The 13,233-nt window shown below is 40.5% G+C and overlaps 1 protein-coding gene across 1 annotated transcript; it reads left to right on the top strand.

The window, feature by feature from the left end:
* The first annotated feature begins 8,660 nt into the window (after positions 1-8,660).
* LOC121770759 (ethylene-responsive transcription factor ERF061-like) lies at positions 8,661-9,929 on the top strand. The gene has a single exon (XM_042167528.1). It carries the CDS (start codon positions 8,681-8,683, stop codon positions 9,623-9,625), a length of 945 nt encoding a protein of 314 aa, XP_042023462.1. The 5' UTR covers positions 8,661-8,680; the 3' UTR covers positions 9,626-9,929.
* Positions 9,930-13,233: the final 3,304 nt, after the last annotated feature.

Here is a 13,233-nt window from a genome sequence, read left to right as displayed (position 1 = left end):
CACTAATTCTTTCTTATTGTTTTGATCACAATATTTATCAACTGACCAAAATACCCACCTCAAAGATGTATGTTGTGTTACGGTAAATAGTTAAGTGGATATGTTGGTTTTGATTTGGTAGGGAATGGTAGAATTTGATTTGTGCATCTCCCTCCCCAAATTCACCAACCCCTCCGCCCTCCCCTGCTCCTTCTCCACCATCACTACCACCTCAGCCCAATTCACCTCCGTCAAGTCCTCCTCTTGCACAGCCACCTCAGCCGGATTCGCCTGCCCCCCCACTACCACCATCCTCTCCTCCTTCTCCGCCCAATGCTCCACCTCCTCCGGCAAATGCTCCTCCTCCACCAGACAATGCACCTCCTCCAACTTCCTCTCCGCCTCCACCTGATCCACCACCAACTAGTCCTATTACGCCACCTCCCTCGACTAATTCGCCCCCGCCCCCACCAGCACCTGTAAATAGTTCCCCGCCTCTACCATCAACTTCACCACCGAGCAATTCTCCTCCTACACGTCCGCCTCCTAATACTTCGCCCCCACCATCATCACGTAACCCTCCTCCACCACCTTCAAATAGACCTCCCCAAGATTCACCACCACCACCAGTCGTGCCACCCGGTAATCCTTCCCCTTCCCCAATACCGCCTCAGTCTCCACCACGCCCAAATTCTCCTCCAAGACCACCGCCATGGCCTTCAATAGGAACATCACCACCTCCACCTTCCACGGCCTCACCCACTCCATCTCTGAATCCACCAGGTGATACCAACTCCAACATAGTTCTTGAACCCAAGAAGTTTTGCTTTCTCCAATTGTGAATTGTCAAATCCATTTTGCAAGACTCAAAACTTTTTGATATTAAAACAGAACAACTGGGAATTGAGTAAGGGGGAGAGATGCGGTGAAGGGGAGGACCGAGGAGGAGGGTGGAGGAGGCAGAAGTTTAATCACGTCCAATTTTGTTTGAGGTGGGTATTTTGGTCAGTTGATAAATATTGTGATCAAAACAATAAGAAATAATTAGTGAATAAATAGAAAAATGCAAAAATCCCTAGTTCTGAAAATTTCGTATGCCCGAATCCCATATTTTGAAAGGTTGGCGAATTGAATCCCAAATTTCGAAAGGTCAGCGAATTTAAACCCCTTTTCCGAAATTTCTCACTTTAAAAATATATCATCGAATTGCATCGGATAATATATAACAAAAAGTATTTGCTGCATCTCATTAAATAGAATAGACCTCAAGCTACAAGCACAAATATAAAGGAATGACTAGTTTATTAAAAAAAACTACTACTAACAGAAAGAATGTTTACCTTTTGTTGAAAGTTTCTTTGCCAAAAAAGTGGGAGACAGAAGTAATAAAATACTTTTTTAGAGAAGAAAGATAATAGAAATGGGTCATAATTTTATACTACATGAAGTAAATAATTATTATATTGGATTTTTTTTAATGAATTTTTATTTTATGGAGTGATATTTTAAATAAAATATTTAAATAAGATTAGAGCATCCCCATCACTGCTCGATGGGGCGGACGGCGTCCGCGCCAACGGCACGACACACCCGTGTCTGCCGCTGTCGGCGCGCATCCCCATCGCTGCTCGATGGGGCTGACGGCGTCCGCGCCAACGGCACGACACACCCGCGTCTGCCGCTGTGCTCGCGCCGACGGCACGGCGCTGCTCGATATATCGAGCACGTCCGTGCCGACGAGCAGGACGACGTGACAGCGTGCTATTGTTGTTGGCTATTTCTATTTTTTTTAATTCGAATTTAATTAAAAAAAATATTTTCCCACCTCCCAATAAATTATACTCCCTTCGTCCGCCATTAGGAGTCTCGGTCACTTTTGCGCACTTGTTTTATAAAAATGATAATAAATAGTTAAAGTGGAGAAATGATAAGGTAAGAGAGAGAATAATGTTAAGAAGACTCCACTTTAACTATTTATTATCATTTTTATCAAGTGCGTAAAAGTGACCGGGGCTCCTAATGGCGGACGGAGGGAGTATCCGTTTTCTCTCCACTTTTACTTTATTTTTCATTTTTTCCCCCAAAATTCACATTTTTCATCTATAAATACCCTCATTTCCACACAAAAAAATTCACACCACACTACAATTCTCTCATCAATTCTCAATCTTTCACTCTTGCAAAAAAAATGTCCGGCTCCGGCGATCACCCCTCCGACTCTCGCGGATGGAACCATGAATGGTTCAACCCAACACCATTTTAATTATATAATTTTTAATTTTTAGGACTTTAATTATGTAATTTTTAATTTTGTAGTAATTTGTAATAGTATTCCGGGTATTTTTAATACATTATAATATTGTGGAAATGTTTTTATTTAAATTGAATAATAGAATGGTGGGACTTTTGAGCACGTCCTTGCGGAAGAGCATGACTGTGAGTGTTGTGCTCTTGGAGAAGAGTAGAGAGTAAAAAATAAATAAAAGTGGGTCCGGACCCACTTCCATACATTTTGGCAAGAGTATGGATGCTCTTAGATTACCAGAAATGGGTGGGATGAACACTTTTAGTTACGGCATATCCAATTTATAAACAGCCCTTTAACCATTATAATGTTAATTCCTTTACTAATAAATACTATTAATCCAAAAATTAAAATTTCAATTTTTTTGGGCTCCCAAAAAAGTTGATGTTGCAAGCCCCACACTATGAGATAATATCGGTCAAGGTCGTCGACAGTAAAAATTGGAATAATAAATTGAGATCATTTCCCATAGAATTCACGAGAATTTCATAACTTCGTAGCTTTAATCTATAAGTTCAGTTTTTTCTCTTTTTGTTTAATTTCCTTTATTAATTTAATTATTCAAAAAAGTAGTTTTACTATAGTTCTTTATATTGATTTTATTATGTGAAATCGAGAATGAAAATATGAAAAACAAAAAGGAGAGGATAAAGTGTTTGCTCAATTTTTAAGAAATTTATGAAAATTGACTTTATAATTTCGTCTTAGTAGGAGTATTTTTTCTGTATGGAAATTACAAATGAGTGCTTAGGGTGGAAAGAGAATAAAGTTTTTTTCAAAATAAGAAATGGCTTAACTATTTTAAGACGATCTAAAACGAAATACGACTCAACCACCGTCAGACGGAAAAATTATACAATCAAGCTCCTCCTAACTATCTTTTCTGCGTCAGCCACTAACTGCACCATAATTTTTGCCATTCATTCCCGTTTGAAGTATTTGACGAGGATGACTTATTTATAATTACGGGAGAACATTCAGTATTGGTTTGATGTTTTTCATACCAAATTGAATTTAAAACCAAAGTCTTTTGAAAATTAAAATTGAACAAAATCGATCTAAACTAAATTTATTATACTCTCTCCGTCCCGGATAATTTGTCCCATTTTTTCATTTCGGTTCGTCCCACATAATTTGTCTCATTTCACTTTTTACTATTTTTTGTAGTGGACCTCATATTCCACTCACTCATTCTTACTCACATTTATTATAAAACTAATATATAAAAGTAAGACCCACATTCCACTAACTTTTTCAACTCACTTTTCACTACATTTCTTAAAACTCGTGCCCAGTCAAAGTGAGACGAATTATCCGGGACGGAGGGAGTATATATAAAGATAGTATTTAATCAGTTATAGTAAAGTTATACTCATTCCGCTCACAGTAATAGTAAAAATAATTAATTAAAATAATTTTATCCATCAATAAATATTAATTTTATACTACTATATAATATAATATTTTTTTGTTATGTATCTCAGACTAGTATTTATTTAATCGCTTTTCCTCTCCTACTCGACTTAATTTGATCTCCGTCTTTGGGAAAAATAATGGTAAAATCATTGCATAAATGATGGAACGACACGTGTGTGCGCAGTTAGACACAGTGAATGGGAAAGCAATGGGCCGACATCTTACTAGAAGACAAAATATACCTTTTTGAAGGTTAACACCTATTAAATGCGTATATAATTTTATTCAGTTCTGAATAAATTGTTTTCCTCGTTACATTTATACGCATGTTCTTATCAAAGCGTTATCTTATTACTCCCTCCGTCTCGCACTACTTACACTTATTTTCTTTCTGAGCGTCCCAAGTTATTTGCACTCTTTCCATTTTTAGTAACAATTTATACCTACAGCCGTAATTGTTGACTTTATCTATTACTCATTCCTTAATCTCCGTGCCCAAAAGGAAAGGTGCGAGTAGTGCGGGACGGAGGGAGTACATTTTAAGAATTGACGTACTCTTTTTTTCTCTTCTCTCTTTAATTGTACTCACTCCGTCTCGGACTACTCGCACATTTGCTTTTCGGCACGGAGATTAAGGAATGAGTGTATAGCAAAGTCAACAATTGCGGCTATAGGTGATAATTTTTACTAAAAATGGAAAAAGTGCAAATAACTTGGGACGCCCAGAAAGGAAAATAGTGCAAGTAACACGGGACAGAGGGAGTATTTTTCATTTAACAGAATTAGTAATGCTCTCTCTTTAGAGTTTTAAATTGATGGTTTTTCATTAACTTTTGAGTTGGTTATCACTAAAAGATTTCCGGCAATCCTTTTAATTCATAGCTAATTTTCGATTTTAATTTGTTATTGCTCTTCCAATCGAAAATAACAGACACTTATAAGCATATAATGCAACTTACAATGATTTGGATGTGATCTATAATGAATTTGTACGAAAACAAAGTTAAATCTTAAGAAGGCAATCTCTCGTTATTATTCTAAATTTTAAGTTAAATAGCCGATCTACTGATTTGGTTCAACAAGATATATGGCCAAGATTAAGCACACGACAATTATAAATAACGAATAAAATAATAATTCAAATAATATTCTTGAGAATAGATATAGTATTATTGAACCAATAATGAAAATTTGGGGTGGTTCTTCCTCTACTCCAAGAGACACGTGGCATAGGAGAGAAATTTGGATTGATTTTAGGTGGCCATCACATTATTACCTACCCATATCATTACTTTATTCAAGCTTTAGGAAATTAAAGAGAACGTCACGACTCACGAGCGTAATTTTCGAAAAAGGACATTGATCATAATTTTCTTCTTTCTTTAAAGTTTAAACCATCTTTACCTTTACACCTTCAATGCAACATTTATTGGACTCCAAAAGGTGGGATTCCGACTTTGATTTTCATGAATTGTTTCATATTGGTAGTTGATTGTTGCAGAAAATGCATCTCATTGTAAACTAAAAGGTAACATGAGATATTATCAATACATTTCAAACTTTTAGCCACGAATTAGTATATGCCCTTCTTTGTTTCATATAAATATAGACTTTAAAAATAGCATGAATTTAAATATAAAATTGGTAAATATTATTCATTAAGAAAAAGCTGGAATTGACTAGGTTGTTAGGAATTTAAGTTGTATATGACCTATCTCATTCAATTATTTTCAAAGCTAACGTGTAAAACAATTGGAATTTAGGTGTCACACATCCCATTGATAAATCATTAAAATTGGATTCTCATTAAATATGCCTTTTACATTTTATAAGTTTAAATGGTGCTATAATTAGTAGAGTTTTTGAGTATCAGAATTCATAATGTGCCACCACATTTGATTTAGTAATGATATTATCATGTGACACCTAATCATATAATGTTCACTAGGCGCATTATGTAAGAGTGTCCATTATATGTGGACAGCCTCAATAGCCCCGCTCCTTTTTTGTCCACAATCCCAGTTTATTTGTCCGCGCCCATAAAAAAAAATTGTCCGCACCTATAAGGTGGACACTTCCAATAGCCCCAAAATTTTTAGCCACTTATCATTTTATTTTATTTTCGTCTATATTAAATCAATTAAAATTATCGGAATGTAAATAATTAGAAAACGAGGTAATTGGGACCGAATATTCGTTATATTGAAAACGGTAAAATTATACAACGAACATTTAAAAACAATACAAATTAAAAAACCGTCACTGTCTACTCGGTGGCGGAATCGGATTCCTCATCCTCTTCTCTACCACCTCCCCCGCTGCCACCGGCAGCCCCAATACAATCCTCATCAGACAAGCCTAGCCGGCGCTGGATCTCCCCTATGAGTTTCCAGCATATACCCTTGATGACCGGGTCGGTTGCGGTCTCGTAGAAACGACAGTTGTCCTGCAGTTGTTTCAACAACTGCATATCTAGGTTCTCCCTCAAGACCTCGTGGGGACCAGGGGCCATGGGTTGTGGTATAGGTGCGGGATGAGCGATCACGGCGCGGCCAACGATAGGCGGGAGGAACTTCCAGCCACTCTAGCGCTTCGGATAGAGGCCTGTTGTCCCGGAGGGCGTGGGCGCCTAGAGTGTGTAGCGGAGGGCTCTTCGGTTTGCTCGTCGTTGAGGTCGAATGATTGCGAGCCGCTGCCGTTGATGTAGTCCTATGTTATGTCTAGTACGCTTCGCCCCAGGAGCTCCTGACCCGAAATTTTGGACAGTGCTCGAGAAAGATACTCCCCCACATGGTGAACTTCGGCCAGCCTTCCGTGTTGCATTGGGACATAGACAGCGCCTTCACGTCGGCTTCGCTTAAACCACTCTCAGCACTAAGCAGGTTGTTCTCGTATGTGGAGCTGAACCGCTTGGTGGCATGCAGAATCCTAGACCACTTTTTTCGGAGCTGTTCCCCGTCACGCGGTTTGGTGCCTCGAGGTTTGAACTCGTTGTAAGCCAACAGGACGCGTTTCCAAAAGCTCCCCTCGGTCGGATCGGTGCCCACTATGGGGTCCGATGTGAAGGCATCCCACTCCCGCGCCATAGCAATGGACTCCTCTTTGGTGTAGTGCGTGGCCCGTCAACCGCCGGCTGCCCGAGCCGCCACCGCCACTGCCCGCGCCGTTGCCGCCTCTTCCGCCGCCCCCGCCAGACCCGCGGACTCTCGTCGGTACGGGTGTATCCACACGTGTTGCCGGCGTTTTCGGTACGCCCGGACTGAGTAGACCCATCATCGTCTCCAGTGCGTCTCGATCTGCATCGGTGAAAGGAGATTGGCTTGATTGGAAAGGGGTCTCCGGCCGCGGATGGTTAACCGCGTCGAGGTTGGGTCTGTAATCTCCAAACGCCGACCGACTCAAATTCCTCTGAAAAGGGGGAGTTTGACTCGATCCCCACGGAGGGGGAGTTTGACTCCAACCCGACGGCTGGGAAGGATACTCGCCATATCCCGATTTGTCAGTGCCGGGTGATTCGTCGTTTCCACCGTGCATTTTTAGAGAGTGAAAATGTAGAGAGTGAATGAATGGAGATTGTTTGAAAATGGTGTAAAATGGGTGGTGGTGGAATGGTATTTTGTTAAGGATAAAGTTCCTTAACTTGTAGATTTTGCGTCGAACGTCGCGGGAGCTTTTGCCCGTCGATCAATCCGGCGTTAAAATTATGATTTTGTGCGTTTTGCACGTTTGAAAGGAAAGAGAGTAAGAGAAAATAAAATAGAAGGATAATTGATATTTCTTGAATGAATAATATGAATACCAATGTCCACTATTTATAATAGTGGATAATAACTTAATGAGCAAGACAAAAGATATGGAAAATATATGCAAATCTATAATTAACTAACTAACTAAATAATAATAATAATAATCGTATCAACTCCCCCACGGTTGAAATCCACCTTGTCCTCAAGGTGGGCACCATGAAGCAACAATGAGTGTCGAGGAATCCACCTGGGTCAAACATACACCGAATAGTTGAGCGTCTCCCTGCATCACCTCCATCAAAAATCATCAAAGGATGACTATTGTGGTTGCCAAAATTCATCGTTAAAATGGGAAGCTTGTCCACGCGTTCCAGAATGCTCAAACACGACGTGTCCTTGCGCAGAGGAATCCACCGTTTATCACCGTCAAGCGATGTTGGTCGATGATTCATTCTTGCAACATCACCATCAATTGGATTCGCGCCATCATTAAAACCTATATCATCCAAATTGTGAAATTTCTCTGTAACCCTACTCTTGCCGAGAGAAGAACTAAAGCAGTCGCGTTTCACACCCTCTGAAATCCCCAATTTTATAGAACCGGGAAAAACAACAAGTACAAAATGAGGGATCGATGTTGGAATGGGCTTAAACCCATGCTTAATATATGTGTGTCCGCCATTGTTAAAAGATGGTGATTGATCATCTGGCCACTTGGTTAAATATGAACTATTCGACCACACCCCTCAATCAATTTGATTTTAATTTTGACGACTACTTATCGGCCCCAGTTGTTCTTCTTTTCATCGTATTAACGATCAATTCATCGATTTCATATTGAATTAATTACTAAATTGTAGTCAACACCATTAGACGTTTTTACAAATAATTACTACTACTACTACTACATGATTATTAATTAGGGATACACTACTGATAAATTCTTTCGGAGTTCTTTATTATATAGTAGTAGTACTTACAATCTAACTTAACAAGACATGACCAATTCCTCTAGATGCACAGATTACTTATTTAAATTTTATTCATTTCTTGTGCAAAATAGCAATATTTGAGTGACAAGTCATTTTCAGACGATATAAATAAGCAAAAAGTTGAATAATAAATGTGAACTGCTTAATTCCACTACAACCGGAAACAACAAAGACCCATTCCTCTATAAATACACACTCCTATCCTAACCAAAATCTAACACCTAAAATCAACCCAACTTTTTATGTTTCCATTCATCCTCAAAGAACCCTCCTTTTTCTTCCTTTTAATTTCCTTTCTTCCTAATCTTCGATTTTTGCAGAAAAGGGACAAGTTTTTGAGTTCCCATTTCCCTCCCCTGTTTTCTGTTCTTGAGAAAAAAATGAACATAACCAATCAAAACTCCCCATTTTTCACTCAAAACCATGATTCCAACATCGGATCATATCTCTCGCAGCTCATTTTAAGCAGTAATTCAAACACCACGGATTCAATATTTTCAAAGTGCTACGAAGCAGGCCCTGCAGCTGGCCATGTTTTAGGCCCGGTTGGATCGTCCGTGTACCTACAGCAGAGGGATTTGATGATCAATCAATTTTCCCGCGAGAGCGCCTCCGCGATTTCGAGAATCGGGCCGAGGAGTGGGAAGCTGTACAGAGGGGTGCGGCAGCGGCAATGGGGGAAGTGGGTGGCGGAGATACGGCTGCCGCAGAACAGGATACGGGTGTGGCTGGGCACCTACGACTCGCCCGAGGCCGCCGCCTACGCCTATGACCGGGCGGCCTACAAGCTGCGGGCCGAGTACGCCCGCCTCAACTTCCCCAACCTCCGCGACCCGGCCCGCCTCGGCCTCGGGGACGCCCCGCGGCTCGAGGCGCTGGGGAGAGCCGTCGACGCCAAGATCGAGGCCGTGTGGCGGAAGCTCAAGAGAGAGAAGAAAGCCCGCCGGGATGCCGGGAAATTGGGGGGAAAAAGTGGGGAAGGAGATAGTGGTGTGAAGAAATGTGACTCTTCGGGAGCGCTAGAAGAGGGCTGTGGGGCTAGTGTTGTGGGCGAGGGGTCGTCAGGGTCTGTGACCGAGTGGTGCTCGGGTGCAGAGGAGGCCGCGGTGTCGGAGATGGAGGGATTCTTGCTTGCTAGGGTGCCGTCGTTTGACCCGGAGTTAATATGGGAAGTTCTTGCAAATTAGTCACAATACGAATCTCCATCAATCCATTTGATTGAGGATCAAAAACTAAATATATACTAGTTGTAATTAGGAATGTTGTTAATAGCTAGTATTATGTATTCAAGAAATTTGGAATCGGGTTTTTATGTGGACAGTGATAGTAGTAAAAGTGGTAGTTTTTGGTTGAGAAGCTTTATTATCCATCTGGTTTTTATAGGATGGAGTATTTTATATGCTTCTGATATGAATTGTATGAAGTTTTACTTGCTATTATGTGTTACAAAATCTTGACAAGGAATTATTGTTGCAATGTGATATACTGTATCTTGTACTCTTAACAAAAGAAAGAAGCTGCCTGCATGTGTAGTGCAATTGGTTTTGGATGTGCAAGAAACAGTTGCAAGAACAAAATAAAGAAGCCGAAATTCGAAAATGTGGGATGCAATTTATTGTATTCACATGTTTGTATGCAATAATGACACTTGGAATCGTGGTATGTTTGGATTTAAATAAGTGACGTGGAAAATATGACCACACAGTGAAATGAAATGAAATGGACCCACCCCATTAATGTTGATACTCTCTTCGTCCCATTGAAGATGACTCACTTTCCTTTTTCGTCCGTTCTAACTAAGATGACCTCTTTCTTATTTAGGAAATATTTAAAATATTCAATTATTTTTTTCCTTTCTTACTTTATTCCTCTCTCCTACGTTTAAACACCCAACAACCTTATCTCTCTCTTACTTTTTGCATCTCTCAGGTCATCCGTAACGCCGTCACTTATCCGTCCCTTAAATTACTATTCATGTGCCCCACTGTACTTTGTTACTCCATCTCTTAACTAAGGGACAGAACCTGCAACCCTCTGTCCCTTAAATTACTATTCATTCAATTTCATTTTTTTAATTTCCAACCAAATTCAATTAAAAAAACACATTTCATTAAAAATAAAATAAAATTACAGCATAAAATAAAAATACAACTTAAAATTCAAAAAAATAAAAAAAACACTTAATTAACATCCTAAAAAAATAAAAATGACATAATTTAAAATACATTTTTAAAGAAAATAAAAAAAAAACTTCTCCGCCGGCGAAACATCCTCCGAAGGCGGTGGAGGTGCACTGAAGCCATGAGGAGGCGGAATGCCAAGTTGTGCTGCCATAAACGCAATTCCGTTAAGATAGGCTTGGTATTAGGGAGACGTTATGCGGGAAGTCTCCGCCATTGTGGTGGTCATGTACATGGACATAAGGGAGTTCGAGAGGGTCTCCCCGAGCCCGAGCCCGCCTGGCTTGATTCGGCTCGGCCCCTCCTCCCTCTAGCCGCCTTCGCAGCATTTCTCCCTTGCGTCCGACGGCGCCCACGGGAGGACCCCCCGACATCGTCTGCCGGGGCCTTCACCTCCTGCGAGGCAAACTCTTGTGGGGCGCTGCCCGAACCGCCCTCATTAGACGAGTATTGGCCACCCGCCGTGTGCTTCGTGCGCTTCGAGGTTGAGCCCGAGCTGGACCGGACACCGCCTGCCCACCTTTCCTCGTCTTTGACGACCTCCCAAACATCGACATATTTGAATTGTTTGTCGGTGTCGTCGAAGTAGACTCGCAAAGCCGACCTCAAAATGTCGGCTCCCGTGGCTCCGCTTTGGTAATGAGCCTCTTCATTCTTGTGGATGGCGCAGAATCTTTTGACCTCTCTGTCGACTCGGTCAAAGTGAGCGCAGAGCATCTTATATGTGCGGCGGCGAGACCCCTTCGGCTTAATCTCGTGGTAGGCCTCGGTGACCTTTTCCCAGAAGCACTTCCGGGGTTGTTGATTCCCGACGATGGGATCGTACGAGACGCTGATCCAGGCGTTGTATACCGCCAGCGTTTCTTTGGGGCCGTACGGATGCTGGCCTAGATCCTCCTCCTCCGCCTCCGCCCTGGAGCTTCCACCGCCTCGGCCTCCTCCACTGCCTCGGCCTCCTTCCGGAGTGAGATCAAAGGAATAATCCTCCCGAATCTGGGATAATCCCTGCGAATACCTCGGGGCGGAGGGACGGGCGTATGCATCCACATCAAAATGGGGTGGTTGGTACCCCCGGCGTCGACGAACCGGAACCACCTCCGAGGACATTGTACATGCCCCCCAAGTCGCCGAACGCGTTGATGTCGAACCCGCCGGAGCCGCCACCGCCACCGCCAGAGTTTCTGTCGCCGGACATTTTGTGATGAGAGGTTAGATGAAAATTGGAGAGGAAATAGAGATGATTTGGGAAGAATAGATGTGTATTTGTGTGTGAAATGATGATGAATTAAGAGTATTTATAGAGTAAAAAAATTAATAAAAAATTAAAAAAAATTGAAAAAACGGTAATATAACGGTAATATTATCGTTTTTCATTTTTAATTTTTTTATTTAATTTGATTTTTTTAAAAAAATAAATTATTGCGTCAGCGTGACGATGCCCAATCGTGGGCCGGCGAGTGGGAGTCACGCATGGCGTCGGAGCGCGTGGCGAGACGTCTCGCCATTCGTCACAGCAGGACGGAACGCGGAACGGGCTGGGTACGAGACGGGTGCAACGCGTCACGCCGCCGTCTCGTCCCTTCGTGACGGAATACGGGTCACCCGCGTGACGCGTAGCGGGTGGCCTCATACTTTTCAACATCAACAACATTTTATCTCTCTTACTTTATTCATTTCTCTTACTTTTTAACACCCAACAACTTTCTCTTTCCCTTATTAAACAATTTAAAATTGGCATGCATATAATCTTGTGCCATCCTAAAAATGTGTCATCTTCTTTGGGACGGAGGAAGTAATATAGTTGATTGATAACTTGAATTTATCAAACAGTTGATTTTTTAATAATTGTATTTATCAAAAGTTGTGACGCTCCTCAGAATATGTGGTAGATTAAATTATCGTTTACGATTTAATCTAGTTTCGTGCCCGTGGAAGTTGGAACATACCGCGAAACAACTCAACTACCCAATTGAGTTAGATATTTTTCTTATTTTGTTACTGGAAAGACGAGGATGTGTGTGTGCATGTTTGTACAAATTTGCATGGAAAAATAATGTTCAAAATATTGTCCTCCACGATTCAGTTACGTTACCAAACTCTCAAACTATTTGATACCGTCTACTCATACTATAACATAATTTTATTATTCACTTTCTAATTATTAATTTTATACTCCCTTTGTCCCATCTCAAGTGGTCAAAATTTTTTTCTACAAAAGTTTTAAAAAAATACTGTATACTCCAAAAAATATATTAATAACATGTGTATATCAACTAATTGATCATTTATAATAGGATAAGTAAAAATTAATATCAACAATTTGTAATGGAACATAGAAAGTATTAGTATTCTTTATTTTCCTTATACATAAAACTAAAATAACAACTAAAAATGACATTTATATACACCAAAAATATATTATTAACATGTCTATATTTATATTAATTAAATAATAAAAGATATAATTAGAATTTCTAAAAATTACATTACTTATACAGACAAACGAATAACTCTATTAATAGTTAGATTTTGGCTAAATATTTCGTGTAACGATGCTTTATGCTTTACTGACTTTGGTTTGAAACTTTAATTTTTGTAGTACTATTATAGAAACA

This window comes from Salvia splendens, chromosome 16 (genome assembly GCF_004379255.2).
Source record: "Salvia splendens isolate huo1 chromosome 16, SspV2, whole genome shotgun sequence".
NCBI lineage: Eukaryota > Viridiplantae > Streptophyta > Magnoliopsida > Lamiales > Lamiaceae > Salvia > Salvia splendens.
Note: the sequence above shows the minus strand (reverse complement) of the source record. Positions and strands in the feature narration are given on the sequence as shown.